This window comes from Phaethon aethereus (genome assembly GCF_964289735.1).
Source record: "Phaethon aethereus genome assembly, chromosome: 4".
Classification (NCBI taxonomy): domain Eukaryota; kingdom Metazoa; phylum Chordata; class Aves; order Phaethontiformes; family Phaethontidae; genus Phaethon; species Phaethon aethereus.
The window spans coordinates 32799425-32815754 of record NC_138578.1 but is presented as its reverse complement, the minus strand read 5'-3'; the positions used below and the strand labels follow the sequence as shown (position 1 = coordinate 32815754).

Here is a 16330-nt window from a genome sequence, read left to right as displayed (position 1 = left end):
ATGCTATAATGCATGGAAAGAGTGCCTTAATTTTTATTGTCCCATTAGTTGCTATTTTATGTAATAGAGCAAATTTGCTCGAAGACTGTGTATCATAATGGAAACGCATGTGTGGGAGGAGGGGGGTTGTTCCCATAAAATGAAAGGATTCATAATTTGCTAAAGCATGATACATCGTATTAGTCCTTTGCAAATAATACAAATCCCTTCTCATCAGTGCAGTCAGCTGAGGAAATGCTCTCCAAATAAATGTTCCTATTTCTTCAGGGCCTTAAAGCAGATGGTGCAATTCTTTATTTAAAACTTGCAGGAGTCATAGATTTGAATGTAGTCATGATAAAATATGCCTTAACAAAATTTTTCTCACTCTCTCTCTGCCCACCCCCCCGGTCAGGCTGTCTCTGCCTGTCTCTTTTTCTCTGCGCAATAGTAAATATAACCTCAAAAAGCTCAGGATAGTAAAAATATATTTCTTTATGACTCTTAAATCACAAATGTACAGTAAACTTTGATTTATTTAGTGGAACTAAAGAAGTGACATTTGTATGATTTTCATCACTTTTTTCTTTCTTTTTTTTAAATGAAAGAAATGTCCCTTTTAAAATTTTAAAGCTGTGTGTCTCAAGCATTTTCCTTTATTAAAACATTCAGGGTCATCTTACTATGCCTAAGGCTGCCACCAGTTCTCTATTACTATTGTTTACTCAAGGACAACTCAAAACACTTTCCACTGCCTACAGTTACCACATGGCAGGTGAAAATATTAATGCTACTGTACAAAGGATTGGTTGGATTTAAACTCAATAATATGCACAATTATGACCAGCTCTATTAAAATTAAAATGGAACGCATGCACAGAAAGGCTGATTTCTGTGAGAAGAAACTGAAAAGGTTGGCTTGATTAGCTTATGAAAATGAAGACTGAAAGAGGATATGCTCTCTATTTATAAATACATACAGAGTGTGAATAAATGCGTCGTCGTCAAGGGCTAGAGGACAAGACTAGCACAGGAACAAAGGGGTTCAAATTGCCCAAGAATAAGTTGAAAGCCAAAGTTAGCAGAAGATTTCTAATTACCAGCGGCATCCGGATCTGGAAGAACTCCCTTCTTTGAGGAGAGAATTAAAAAAAAAAACAAAACCAACCTAAACTCTTCTAAAGAACGGTTTATGGAAGAAGATCCAACAGGTTTGCCCATCATAACACAAGAGAGGACTGAGGACCCACAAGCTTGTATTCAAAGCCTACTTTCAGATGAATACATGTTCTTCCTAGGAGACCAATGCATTCAGCTTGCTCTGTGGTGTTTCAGCCCAATGCACCCCACCATGAAGAAGAGAGTAGATCATGATGATGTTTTAAGCTTGAGCAGCTAGATCAGGTCCTAAAATCACAGCTCAGTTCCAGGAGCTCACATCATTCTACATTTTAATATGGATAATTGATTAATAGTAGCATTAGAGGTTCATTGGAACCCTTGCATTTTCCAACGGTGACGGCAGGTCAGATGTGAAATGCCACCCTCTTTGGTACAGGTTGGGACCAAGCTGCCAGCTCTTTTTTTTCAGACAGGTGAGAGCCAATGGACAGACTGATTTAGCCCTGCTTTCTCCAAACTCTTGCACTTTGTTTCTCTATGAAGGCTAAAAATTGATTTCTCCTTGTCCTGTTAGTTTTCTCTTTTTCATCATCCTCCCCAGGACCTAAGAAACCTAAGGGAAATATAATAGAGCAAATGATTATGCAGTTCAATATCTCCCTTTACTTGTCTTGAGTTTCCGCATAACCTAGCCTAAATTTATACAGCTGCCAACTCGCTTCAATTTGGCCAATTTTGTAAGTTTTTTTGACATTTGGTGCTTGTATAACAGATCATCTGCCATCCTTATATCAATTATACTGCATCCTCCTTTGAAGTGCAAATGAAAATTGTTTACCCGCATATAATAGTTGCTTTATATAGTTTCCTTAAGTCAGATCCAAAATTCAAGAATGAGAAATGATATTGGAGAGTCATTACATAAAAGGCTCATCACTCAGTCAATGCCAAGTATTAAAAAAATGACGAAGAAATATATAGCAAATTACTAAAGTTGAATTTAGGTTTTCATAGCATTGCTTTGTTGTTAACCTAAAATCTGGATTTATGATGCAGCTGGTGGAATTCACAGCATTTAAAATAGTATCTGTCATTAAGCTATTGTTGTATATACCTCCTTGGCAACAATACAAAAACCTCTTAGGTGTTTGGATTCTCTTATTACCTCCCAGGTGATGTACAAAAATATGAGGTAGTAACCTAAAGGTTAAAATGAGAACACTCTAACTAAAATGCACCAAAAAATGCTAAATATGGAAAAAACAAATACACTTTTGAGGCAGAAAAGATAAATGTTTGAGCAGCTGAAAGTCAAAATCTCTTTTAAAGTATTATTTAGCAGTATAACATGGCCATGCAGGTGTCAGTTTTTATATTATTAGAATGAGTCTAATAGTCTTGCTGTTACAGTTTAGGCACAGTGTATAATGAAACCAGGCAAAATTTTTAAAAATCCTCTGAGAAAGAATATAGTTTAAAATCAAGATAAGTTTCTTGTGCTCTCCTTTATGATTATATTGAAAGTATTATAAAAAAAATTACATCTTTATCTAAAACAGCTTTTTTTTTTCCATGTGAAATGATACAGACTAAAAGAAAAGATGGCATCTTAAGCTGAGAGAAACCATTATCTATGGTACATTAAGGATTAATGGACCAGAAATGCAAGATATTAAATTGGACGCAGCTGATGCCATGTGTTATTTTTGTTTGCAGAAAAACCTATATTTCATAAAGAATATTAATAACAGATGAATTCAGAAACTATGACAATCCGTGAAGAATACAATATTTTTACTGTAGTCAAGAGAGTAGACATGAAAATTTACATCTCATGTATTTCTCTTCCAAACTTTCAAGGAAATAAACAAATGCCAGTATGCCCAAAGTTGCTTCAAAATAATTACTTTAAATAATGCTACCCGAAAGTCAAAAAAAAAAAAAAAAAAGAGAGAGAGAGGCCAAAATTACTGGGATAGTTGTCTTAACATTTAAAAAGCTGTTTTTTCAAAAAGCTTGGCTTCCTTGTCACAAGAAAGATCCTGCAATTTCGGTTCAAGTCTGTCTCCTGGTGTCTCCTAAGTTCTTGATTATGGGTATAGATCAGGAAGCTAGAGGTAAAATAAAAGACTATGGTGTTTAGTTAGAGGTATAACAGTGCAGATGTGCTGTATCCTTCAAAAAATTAAAAGCTATGAATAAACAAATGAGAATCAGAAATATTCAATAAACTATGGCTGAATGCAAATCTATGTTAAATGCAGGCTGCTAACAGGAGCTCCTGAAGCACCTCCCTTACTGGGGGGGGTATCCACAAAATTAAATGGTTAGAAAGTTTGGGGCATCAGCCTCTGTAATTAAGACAGATTATGAATAAACAGTTCAATATGATGAATAAAATAGATTTTAGTTAAAAAGATTGAGCGATGTTGTAGATTATTTCTCATGCTTTACAGAAAAATACAGACAGAGAATTTCCTTGAAAGCTACCACCTGACCCTATTTCAGTCGTCAGCAAAAAACCCATGTTTAACTGAAGTTCACATACTTATGCGAAGGTTGGAGTCAGTTGCTGTTGCTTGTGAGCCCACGCTCCTCTTGCTCCGTGTTCCCCGAGGGCCTCATTGTTCAGTGGTGTAAAACACCATGTTCCCAAACTACAGGAATTTATACCATGTCAAGAACTGTTTTTCTGGTTTCCCTGACCTGCCTTAAAGTTAATATTTTAAGCTTAATATTTCACATATTGATGTGTTTACTTAGGGTTTTTTTTTTTCTTTAAGGTGTGTGTCCATAGAGCTGAGAGTTCAGTTGTAAGCCTTAATAGGTACCCTATGGAATAAAAACTTGGTTTTTAAATTAAGTCTTGCTATAAACAAGCACGTACACACCTAGAATGCTCTAATGCGTCGTCTTTGCCCTTTTGGTAAATTATGTTTGCTAATTTGCACATTGTTTATAGGTTCTTGATATCCTGTTTCCAAGAAATGAACACTTAAGGCCTGAATAATTGTCTGTACCTTCATAGCTCCTAAGTGATGCTACACTTACAAATGCATCATGCTATGACTTCCTACTGATTTACATGTTATCTGCCAAGAATGCTGTGAAACACTTTTAAGTAAAAGATCAAAGTTAAAAGGAGAGGAGAGAAAACCTAAAGTGAAACAACTAAGCCCAGTTACATCTACAAAGATTCGGTGAGGTGTGGGCACAGTAGACATTAAAGTTTCGCAATTATTGTAAGGATGGTATGTCAGTTGTTTTAATGAGCACGTATACATTCTTTTTGAGTCTACGGCAGAGCTCAACAATAGCCATGTAGCAATCTTGCCTATGGGTACTCTCGGTTTATTTTTCTTTTATAATCTCATGGTAACATTTCTGTATTTTAACTCTTATGTATATTCTCTCTCTTGCCTTATCTTCCAGGAAATAAACGATGTGGATGTGCAGGAGCTGGTGAGAAGGTCAATTGGAAGGTTAACAATTATTCGGCAGACATTTCCAGTTCCCCAAAACATAAGTCAGCGCTGTTTCCGTGGCAACCACAAAATATCTTCGTCATTGTGTGATCCGAAGGACCCTTTCTCCCAAAGCATGGAGGTAGTTCATATGCCAGTCTATTCCCACCTGGGAACTGTCTTTCTAGATAAGCACAAGGTTTTTCCCCAGAACCTTAGTGTAATTTAATGTTTATTTTTCATGTTCTCTCTGACATGTAGTTTAATGGCTCATGGCATGAGAAGAAAATATTTGGGTAGAGGGTGAGTGTCGTTGATGGATGAGAACAACTCGCTCTCTCCAAGCAGTTGAGAAAAAAGTCCAAAAAAGCCACCTGATCCCGGGGCAGTGAGTTATTTTGTGGCCGTGTTAAATTTTAATTTTGGTCATCTCACCAAGAATTTCTTCCTCATAGACAATGTGTCTTGAGTTCAGGATGGAAAAATTTCTTTACTGAGAGGGTGGTCAAGCATTGGAACAGGCTGCCCAGGGAGGTGGTGGAGTCACCATCACTGGAGGTGTTCAAAAAACATGTACTTGTGGCACTTCAGGACGTGGTTTAGTGGGCATGGTGGTGTTGTGTTAATGGTTGGACTTGATGATCTTGAAGGTCTTTTCCAACCCTAATGATTCTGTGAGGTGCCATACTTCTCTAAGCCACAAATGTGCTGTCGATAGGAAAGCCTTCCTGGGGGTCATCTGTGTCATCTGTTTCAAGTGTCTTGGCATATGCACCTAAATCTATACCTGTGTTCCAAAAAGGCCTCATTTTCAGGGTTTTCGGATCACAATTAAACTATAAGAGCCTTCCTACCATGTGAAATTAGCAACAGCATCATGGTCACTGTCCTCCTGACTTCACATAGTTTTTCAAGAGCAAGTCCACTATCTCTCTTGTATATCTGGTTAGGCTTCATTATGACAAAGCTAGGGCAAATCAGAAATATTAAATTGGCTCAAGATGTTGATTTTGTTTTTGGAATTTTTTTGCGTGGTCATTTATGAAGTTATAGAAAGATGACTGCATTGGCGGTGGTGCAGGAAGAATCTATCTGACCTGGCAGCAAAGAGTAGTTGTGATGCTGAAGGAAAGGAGTGAGAGAAATAGGGAAATGTTGAAGAGCATCCTTGCTTACAACAAAAATATGTAAGGGGAAAAGAAGTAGTGTGGCTGGTCTTTCCCTGTTTCAGGTTAGCTGTAAGAGCTTTTGCCTCACTAATTGTTCACAAAGCAGCCAGTAAGCAACTACTGACGACATGAAAAAGTTTGGCTGTAGCACACTGCACGGTGATCCTGTGAGTTCTTAAAAGAAACAGGGCTGTGTGAGGTCGGTAAGTGCATAGGGTATCTCTAGAGACTATTTAAGAAGTGTGAAAAAACTTTAGGTTGCGCTGTTCTTTTACAGCACCATGGTCCTAGGGGGAACTTTGGTAGTCTATGGATAACACATAGAAACTGAGGGTATTATTAGGTGCAGCCACTACAGATTGCAAAAAGCAGTTTTAATGAACAAAGTTACTACAGCAAGAGAGAAAACAGGAATTGTGTATTAGTGGGAGACTTCATGTTTTGGTTTATTTTTCTCTTCAACTTCACATTAATTTCATTTTCACTTCAACAGTGAACTGACTCCAGGAAAGAAAAGTTCTAGAAAACAAAGTTTATTCTCTACAAATTGGCAAATTATGTTTAATGTGTTAGATTGGACCTTATACCTTAACCTGTGCTTCTTCTGATCAACCTATAGCTTGGAGAGCTGTCATGTTCTTATTTAAAGTTCTCATAACATTTTGGCTCAAAAGAATGATGGAAGCTTGACTGGTTAAATTGTTCTGCACAGCTGAGTTGCTTTTTTCATGCTTTCCCCAATATGGCTGCACTTCATTAGTAGCTGAGTGAGATGATAAAAAATGAAAGGAAGAAAAACTCTGACACAGTTTCCCCTGTGTCTTCATATGATGCACAGACCTTCGAGTAGCTGTGGGGTTTGTTTGCTGTTTCCTTGTTCTCCCCAACAATATTATAAATTAACTTCTATTCCAGTGGGGAGTTGGAACAGTTAATAAATTGAAATTTCTAATGCCTTTTTTTGTGCCATCGAAGTGTGACTAATCAGAAATATTCTCTGGAAATTGTAAGAGTGAATTTCTTGATTTATTTTTTTTCTGAATTACTCCCTTTAAAGTCTGTGTGAATAATTAATTTTTTTCACCATCCTTATTAAAACACTGAAAAATATTTTGGTGCGGATCTGTTATTGTGCCTCTCAGATTGTCCTAGTCAAAACAACAACAACAAATTCTATAAATTTGTAAAATTTTGGAGTCAGGAAGTTAAAAACTGGGTTCACAGAATTGTGCAGTACCATAACCCTTTTGTCTAAAAACTATGTGCAATAGTCTAGGCATACATAAAATATACACTCTTGATCCAGATTAATTGCTCATACTTAATCTGATTGCTAAATACCTTTCTTCTACATTCTGGAACAAAATACCACATCTGAATTTTGAATTGTATCAACAGGAGGTTATGCAGTTTGATACTGCTTGCTAATGCAAGTGTCCAGCCATTAGTCTAAGAGACTTGGAATAAATAAAGGATCAGTAGTGGATACCAGGCAATACATTAAATGTCCTGCTAAATTTACATGGGAAATTAATGAAAGTGTAAAGTGCCTTTAAATTACAGCCCCACTCTGTGCATTAGGACAGTCAGTAATGAAGCATACTTCTGGTAGTGATAGGGAAGGGCGATTTTGAGAAGCAGAAATTAATCATAGTGTCTTTATCATTACATTATCAGTGATTGATTGCTGTAAATGTTACGATGAACTATTAGTGAAGGAATAACAATGCTTAATAATTGGTGAGCTCTGTACTCCTGAGCCCTGTTAATACTTGATGAAGGCCCAGCTATATTACTCTTAGATTAGTGAGTGCATCCTTCCTCATGAACTGTGACAACAGTCTTCCGTTCTCATGATACTGAGTTACGGGAGCTACCTTGAAAGCAATGTCATTTTGCTGGGAAATGATGACGTGGCATCTGTAGCCCTTCATGTACCAATTTAGTCTCATTAGTGACCTTATTGTGCCTGCTCTCTAGAGGGTTGTGTTTTTCTTTTGGTGAAGGCTTATGTAAAAGAAATTTGTCTCACAGCATAGTAATAATTTCTTCTCTCCCCCTCAAACAAATGCCCCTGGGGTGCTGACTTCTTTGGGGAAATACATTTTTAGCTGAAATGCTTTGAATTCTTTGTAGGTTTAGAATATACAGACAAATCATCTGAGTTATTTTAAAAATGCTTGATTAATCTGGGCCCAGATCCTCAATCCATGCTTTTAATCCTGTCATGCACAGTGATGCCTGGCCTGTGCATCTGCAGAAAGTAAATTAGTTCCTGGGTGAATACTGAAATAGAAATATTCACAGCCACTGGAGTCATGGGAGAAACTCGAGTAAGAATAGAGAAGAGTCTTCCTGAAAGAGGGAGAGAAGGATCATTGTCATTTAAAGAAAAAGGGAAATAAGGATCAGAAGTTCTGTGCGTTTGTGGTACTAACAATGTGGAGTTGTAAAGGCAATAGAGTATCCCAGGAGTTTATCAGGAGGGAAAGAAGCTTTCCATTAGACCTCCTTCAATAAAATGTGGAGGACAAAATGCCCCAGGAAATTCTGGCAAGATAATGAGAAAGATGACCTCTTTCCTGGATGCTAGGCAGGGATGGAGTCTGTCACAAAACTTTCCTGTGAGAACTGAGCAGATTGCAGATGACACAGGCAAAACCAGCATAAAGATGGAATTTGCATAAGAAAATAAAAACAAAACAAAAAGTTCTACGGAAAGGAGTAATTAGGCAGGAAAAGAGGCTATTCTCTTTTTCTTCCTTTTTTCTTTTTTTCTTCCTTTTTTCTTTTTTTCTTCCTTTTTTCTTTTTTTCTTCCTTTTTTCTTTTTTTCTTCCTTTTTTCTTTTTTTCTTCCTTTTTTCTTTTTTTCTTCCTTTTTTCTTTTTTTCTTCCTTTTTTCTTTTTTTCTTCCTTTTTTCTTTTTTTCTTCCTTTTTTCTTTTTTTCTTCCTTTTTTCTTTTTTTCTTCCTTTTTTCTTTTTTTCTTCCTTTTTTCTTTTTTTCTTCCTTTTTTCTTTTTTTCTTCCTTTTTTCTTTTTTTCTTCCTTTTTTCTTTTTTCTTTCTCTTTTTTAAGGTGATGTGTGGATTTGCCAGTCACTGTCTTAGATCTTCAGCATTACTGTGCTTCCTTGGCATACATCCCCTTCCAATAGCTGCAGGACTTTCCCAGTCTTTGGATATTTTTAGAGGCAGAACCAGGAGCATTCTCCACAAAGTTGGCATACTTTTCTATTGTAAGCTTCCTTCTTCTTTTAGCATTTTGAGCAGATCATCTGTACGGAGAACTTACACAGAGCAGTCAACATATTCCACAAATCTGGGAAATGTCTTTTGGCTTGTCTGTGACTGATGGAGGGGAAAAAAAAAAAAAGCAGCCTTGCCTCAGTTAGCAAGTTGCTGTTAACTAATTTGTTTTCAGGCACTAGGAATGCTCTACAGCCCCCTTCATAGTGCATCTGAGGAAACCGAGTTTCCCTCAATAACTTCATGCACCATGGCTTCAAATACCACCAGGTTATCTAAAAATAATATTCCCAAAGGTCCTTCTCATTTCTGAACATCATTTCTGTTCCCAAGAACCTCTGTTCAGGAGAGCTGAGGTTGCTCTTTATGATACTGTTAGTAACTTAAATATTCCTGCCATCTGAAGACAGAAATTACTGAAATAAAGCTATATTGTAAATTACTTGTTTCAGAAGCGTTCATGAACTCTGAGCTTCTGTTCTTTTACATTGAATTGTGTCTTTCACATCTGACTTAGTACTGTGTGCATTTAAAAGTACGTATAGAGAAATAGTACATGGGTAAGTGGAACTGGCACACAAGTAATTTCTTTTCTTGAGTTCAACTGTTCTCTCTTTGATGCCAAACTGGAACTTCCTCATGCTGTATGTGTGTAACTGTGCTTACAGTGAAACATATACACATTTACGCAGTAAGAGTTTCATCCTGCAAGGAATTAACAGCCATTGCCAAGTACTCCAAGTGACAGGAAACACCATAAATTGCAGAATCGACATACAACTGTGCATTGAGAAAGATTTCATCAGGTCATATTTAATTCCAGAAATTGCCTCAGTCAAAACTGACTTAAAAAATCGGGAAAAAACCCACACTGAAATGACTTGTTTAAAATTTTCAGAGTTTCTGTTTTCCAAAAGAACAAAACAATGTTGAAGAGGATTTTATGGTGTCCAAGTATTTAGTGACTGAAAAATTGAAAGTTGCAGGAAACTGGTTAAAAAGAAAAGAAAGTCTGTTTATATTCAAAAGAAGGGCTTTAAATCCTGCAAGTGGAGCTGTGCCAGTGATTGGGCTGCCGGTATTTCACATGTGTGTAGTTTGTTGCTGTAAATCACTTGTAGCATGACAGCCCCTAGATGTGTTTCTGCCAGAGCCAAAGATACGACTTTCTGACTCTTAGAGTTTCTTCTTAATACCAAATAAGTCATTTAATTACCAGAGGATTACGGGGGAGGCAAAACAAATGATAAATTCTGGTTGCTGGCAGGAGACCATAAATAATGCTAATACTCCCTTTTTAATGTCTTTGCAGATTTCAAACCTGTACATATATGACACTGTCCTCCTGTTGGCAAATGCCTTTCATAAGAAGCTGGAGGACAGGAAGTGGCACAGCATGGCCAGCCTCACCTGCATCAGGAAGAACTCTAAACCCTGGCAAGGAGGACGATCCATGCTGGAAACTATTAAGAAGGTATCTTTTCTCTGTATTTCCTCACCTTTAATTTCTAAAATACTTGTATTAGGCAATATTTCCCTCTGAGGCATGTATTATTCTTGCCAGTACCAGCAGTGCCTTTTCAAAGCAATAGTTTTGAGATATTTACGCCTTCTGAATGCAAATAGTCTATATTTGAAATTAAGTCAATGAGTTTGTTTACCAAATCTACCAAACTAGTAGAATTTTCAAGTACAAATAATATCCCATTGAAAAAAAAAAAAATTGTTACAGGTTAGAAAGTAAAGCAGATAAATTTTCTATTTTATTTGTAAAAGGAAAAAAAAGGTTGCAGAATTGCACTTGCATAATGTTCTGTGGAATTTGCTGTTGCACTGCCATTGACATTAATATAGTGAAATAATGGAAACAGGTGAGAAAACCCCTAACTCATCTAGTTTACTTCCTGACATTGCAGAACTGTTCCTTATAACAGTCTCTACAGTGTTTTATCTTAATGTTAACCTCTTGTTATTTCCCTATGATTATTATTTCATACCTTAATCATGCTCATGCCCAAGATGCTTTTCCTGTTCTTCAGTCTTTAAAGATATTTTTTTCTTAGTTATTCCCTTTCTCCATGATGTTTACAGCTTCCATATACTTAGAGGCAATTATCACAGCCTTCCGGGTTAGTACTTAGTCAAAATATGCATAGGTTTGTGGTTTACCCTTCCCTGTAAATTATTCAGTTCAGTCTCCTTGTGTTATTGATGTCTTTCATAAAACTGCCTTCTCATTTGTCTGCATGTACTTCCTGGTAATGTACACTTACATTTAAAGTGCTGGCAGTGCCTACATTGTGAAGAAAATATAAAAACAGAACAGTAAAAAAAAAAATTCTAAAATGGTGCTTTATTTATGGCTTTCATTAAAAGGACATAAAAAATAATTCAAAATATAACCTTCTTTCAAGAAGTTGCCGTTCTGCATTAGGTCTTTAACTACACCAGAAATTATGATGATGAGAGCAAAACATAAGGCTCCTTTGAACACTGCTTATTCTTTTCCCCAGTCCCGGGTCAATCTGCATTAGCTCAGAAATAACAGCTCAAGGCTTTCTTCGGTGGCTGTCCCCAGTTTCCATTCTAATAGTCCAAAGTCATGAGACTGCAAGGGTAATCCAGGATAAATTTCTTATTTCAGGTGCAGGATATGGCTTTAAGGGACTTTAAACTGTATTGCTCTTAACCTATCAGAACAATTTCAAATTGACATTTGGCAGTCCCATGTATTTTAAGCTATGTTTCAGGCAAGACAGGTTCTGTAACTTTTTATATCAACTTGCATTTTGTAAATACTATTGCATTAATAAACTAAAAGCTATTTCTACTTACTGAAATCCCAATAGGATGCCTGAGCCAGAAAAGTCAAAATACCCACTTCCACTTTAGAATTAGAATTTACTATCTAAGCTGGAGTTTCAGGCAAAGTCTGGTAGCCCTACTAGCATCTCTAAATTTAGAAGTACTTCACCATGGAAAGGGCTGCTGACTGTTTTGCATTATGATTATATGCTTGCGTGTCTTGTTTGTGGATGTGATCTGATCCTGTTCTACAAAAACATCCTTTATGCTGTTTGTTACCACCATCTCATCTCTTTGCATCTCAAACAGAGTTTATTCCATTCTTTGCCATATCATCCTAGCTATCTAGTTTATCTTCTTCCAATTCTCTCCTCCTAAAATGATGTGATTAATAAAACAAACTCCTTCTGTGACCTTTCACAGAAGAGTTACACTGTGGTGAAGATCAATTTATGTAGCTCTTAACCCTGAAACATTAAGAAAATAGACAGGAGTATGAAAGCACTCAAGAAGGCAAGAGCAAGTGGAAATTCCAGAGCTGTGGTTAGCTTGCTAGAAAATTAATAACATTTCAAGGAAATTCCTGATGTGTGCAGCTAACCAGGCTTGCATCCTGTTGCTTTTGGATTTCTCTGCTATTTGAATGAGATGGCTTTGATAAGAAGCCATTTTGCTGGTGCACTGGATAATCCAAATACTCCTTATATTGCTTTGTTCCGGCAGAGATGAATGTCTAAAATTAACATGCTAAAATTGAAAGTCAAAATTTAATCCAAAATGAAATACAAAAATTTCCTCTGTGTGTATGTCTGTACCATTTCAATCCCTAGGCAGAGTAAAGCTAAAGATTGCAGCTGAGGGCTGGAATTGCAGAAGAAAGAGGAATTCTGCTTTAGTTTTGTGATCTACCTTCCCTTTTGTTTCACTATAGCACAGATGTAGAAGAACTTCAGGATCACAGCTGTGTACTTTTGAAATTAAAAAGTTGACCTTGATGAATGTCTGATGAGGTATCAAAAAAACAATAAAATTAAAAAGTAATGAAAGGAAAAATAAAAAATACTTCATCTCTCTTCTTGAGAATCCTTCCATTTTCTATCTTTTTTTTTTTCTTTAAACATCTTTTCTCTCCTGTCATCTTGGAACATCCTCTAAAACTAACTGAAATAAGAAGCTTTTTCTCAAAACCATACCCTTTTCCTTAATTTTGAAAGAAAAGACGAAAAAGTTACCACATGATATTTAAATAGTTTCTGAATAAAAGGTTCAGGTTTTCATTTTGAAATCATCACTGTTTCAAAGATATAGTGTGTAATGGAATATCATAAGAAGATATAGTTCAGGGTGAAGATACATTCTGAGACTTCTTAAATGCTCCTGGGAAAAGAACTTCCATCCTCTGCACAACTTTAACTTCATAACAACCTGTACCGCAGAGCTGGAATCACCATCTTTTTCCAGATTGTCCCTCACCTCTATGTAGTTTCAGTGGGTGTTGCATTGGTAGCCAAGTATGGTGGTGGTAGGGAAAGAGTTAAGGAAGAGATGCCTAATTCCAGCCTGCCTGCCTTAGAAAAGGACTAGCAACTGAAGTAGCTGTTCTCCTCGCAGCAGCAAAGTGGAGATGATGTTGCCATCTACTGCTGCGCACAACTGAGTTATTGCTGCTAAAAAAGGCAGGAAAAAACTAGTTCTAGAAGAAGTTTGGGGGATGAGGGGGGCGGATCTATATTCTAGAATCAGAGATACAGAAACAGGAATATCTGGTAGTGTTTTAGCTGCAGAGGGAATCTCTTTCTGATTTCTGGAGGAGAAAATAAGAAAAGAGATGGGAAATCTTTATATGCTACACACTGAAGAAGGTAAGAGAATGAATGCTGATGTTCTACCTGCAGCAGCACTTCTTAAAAATAGGAGAACTCTGGTGGTAAACTAACTTATTTCTTTATGATTAATGAGCTAATAGGGAAGAACAGGGAATGTGGGGGAATTAGTTTCAGACGTTTCTTGAAGTGGCAAAATAGCTCTCTAAATCATTCCCAATTGTCATTTGTTACTTTTCACGGTTGAACATTTGATTCCTGCATCACTATTTCTACGAACAACTCCAAAAGCTGTTTTCTGTGTGAATTCAGCTGATTGGACAAAGCCTGAAAAAATGTTTCAAGCCCACTAAAATTATTAAAATCTAATATCTGTTTCTACCCGTTCTGGAACTGAATAAATAGTTAAATTCATCAGGAAATACAATCCTTCTAATGAATTTGGCCAGCTCGAGCAATTAGTTCTAAATTCACTTCTGTAATAGCAACTATTCTGAAACACATGCTCACTTGTTTATTTCTCAGTAAAGCTATTTCACAGCGAGAGAAATAAGTATTACTAGAAAATGATTCTACTGTTGGAAAAATTAATCTTCCCGAATAGCCTGAGAATAAATGTAAGTAGGATTATATGGAGGATCAACTCAGAAAAATGACATCAAGTTACTGCATATATCTTCTCTCATGCTTACCTGATCTCTTCCCAGTCACATTTGTTTAGCTCACTGAGAAACAGTAAATTTTTAGTGCTAGCAGCAACATAGAGCCTATTCCTTTCTGGAAAATGAGCTGTACCTTGTGCCGTTTCATGAATCATGGGTGGAATTGTCAACTAGTTCTGGTCTGAGAAATGTCAGTGGTGTTTAGTGGTGACGTGCGAAAAAGATGTCAAATTGTTTTTCAGGCAGTAGATTAGGCTTTCTTCACTAACAGCTAAAAAAGGTGTGTTGAGTTGAAAACTCAACAACGTTTTCAATATCAGATTTTTTCAAGAATAAAATATGAAACTCATATTTAATGCTTTATAGCATTTTTTTTCTGCCTGTAACCACATTTTTTTCCTTAATTGCAAAATAGCTACTGTCTGAGCATAACCATATTTTGAAAAAAAGAGGGAGTTTGAACAGGAACAATGAGAACAAGTACAATATTTTATAACTGATGATTGGCAAGCTGACATTCCCAGTGAGGTCCTGACTGTTGGGTAAATAGTGCTTTCTTCAGGGACTTACAATATAGTAGTACCTAAGCATATGTAATTGTAGTTTATCTTGCCAGTCTAGACGGAACTCAAGTAGGCTTTAACTATATTGCCAAGCTTCATGACAGCTCTGCAAAGCCCAGAGCAGTGATCAGAAACATAAGTAAAACATTTTTGTTCTAACAACTGACATTTGCCTCTTCAGTTTTACATGTGTCAGGAAATTGCATGGTTGTGGCTCAACTTTACAGGAATTTGAGAGAGTAGATGATAAATCTGTCTTCATTTTTCCCCAAATAGCATTGTTTCTGTAAGTTAAATGGAATGAAAAATTTCTTTGGCTCTTACCCATTGTCATAATTAACACTGAAACTTGGAAAAATCTCATCAGGAAGTTACTGGATCAGTAGCTGTCATTTCCTCTGTGATCTCCTTCCACTATGTATTAGCGGAGGGATAAAACACATGTCATAGATCAAGTAAGTGTTTTAGAGGGTTCCACACTTTGAAAGGCTGCAGAAAAATTGGAGCTGTGTCCTGAAACTCTTCCTTAGGCAATACACTGTCCCACTCCGTCAGCCCTAAGCAACAAAACAGGATCATGTAAGACTTGTAAAAGAGCTGTGTGGGACAATGAGGACTGGAAGAGAGCAATAACAGGATTGCCTGTCCTGCAGGTCCAGCTGGGTAGGTCCCAGGTAGGGAGGAGGCATCAGGACCTCCAAGAAGTTTCCTATCAGATTTAGTCTTGCTATTGGCATTATATGGGCAGTTTTTCACAGTTTTGTCTTTCTGCCTCTGCCCTTTCTAAGCCAGGAGTGTTCCCATCTAATCTGAGCTCTTATTACACTATTTGCAGATGTACACAGTCTAGGAAAGAAAGCCCTAATAAAAGACACTCTTACATGAGAAACTTTCAAAGCATGATAAAATTGGAAAAATAGATGAATGAGGAAAAAACGTTGTTATGGCTACCTCTGGATTGCAGACAAATAAAAATAACAGACTTACAGTTTGTATCTTGTCGCCACAGTTGCAGCCATTTAAAAATAAAGGTAAATAAACTTACACAATGGTTTTGGGTAGAGATTCAATTCCAAAATATGGTAGGTAAATCTGTTAACCTGTACCATATGTTAGGGTACGTGTATTTCCAAATAATCCTGTGTTTTCTTAGAAAGTGGATTTCATTACTTTGTATGTAAGTGAGGTAAAATACTTCTTCAAATTATCTGCTTCTAAATTGTTGTCTCAATTTTACTTTTACATTTTAAACATGATTCTATCTTCATGTCTCATAAATTATTGGGAACACTCTCAATGTGGAAAATAAAGTCACTTTAATTTACTATATTGAAAGTTCCCAATTTAAAACTACATTGTCACAAAATAAGAAAAAAGGAAAATACTTTCTGCTGTACAAAGCATCTGTGTTAACACATTTTATTTTCTCTGTTAAATATTTCCTTTTTTTAAATAATTTTGTCCAGTTTTCCCTTCCTTTTTCCAGACCTTGCTTG

The 16330-nt window shown here is 36.5% G+C and overlaps 1 protein-coding gene across 2 annotated transcripts in view; it reads left to right on the top strand.

Annotated features, from left to right (window-relative positions):
- Positions 1-16330, top strand: part of GRID2 (glutamate ionotropic receptor delta type subunit 2) — a gene marked incomplete at its 5' end in the record, with an annotated part of 737620 nt that overhangs the window by 505903 nt on the left and 215387 nt on the right. For both annotated transcript variants that reach the window (XM_081999455.1, XM_081999454.1), the window contains 2 exons: positions 4534-4707; positions 10294-10455. In XM_081999455.1, coding sequence (XP_081855581.1) covers positions 4534-4707; positions 10294-10455 — 336 coding nt within the window. The remainder of the gene's footprint in view (positions 1-4533; positions 4708-10293; positions 10456-16330) is intronic.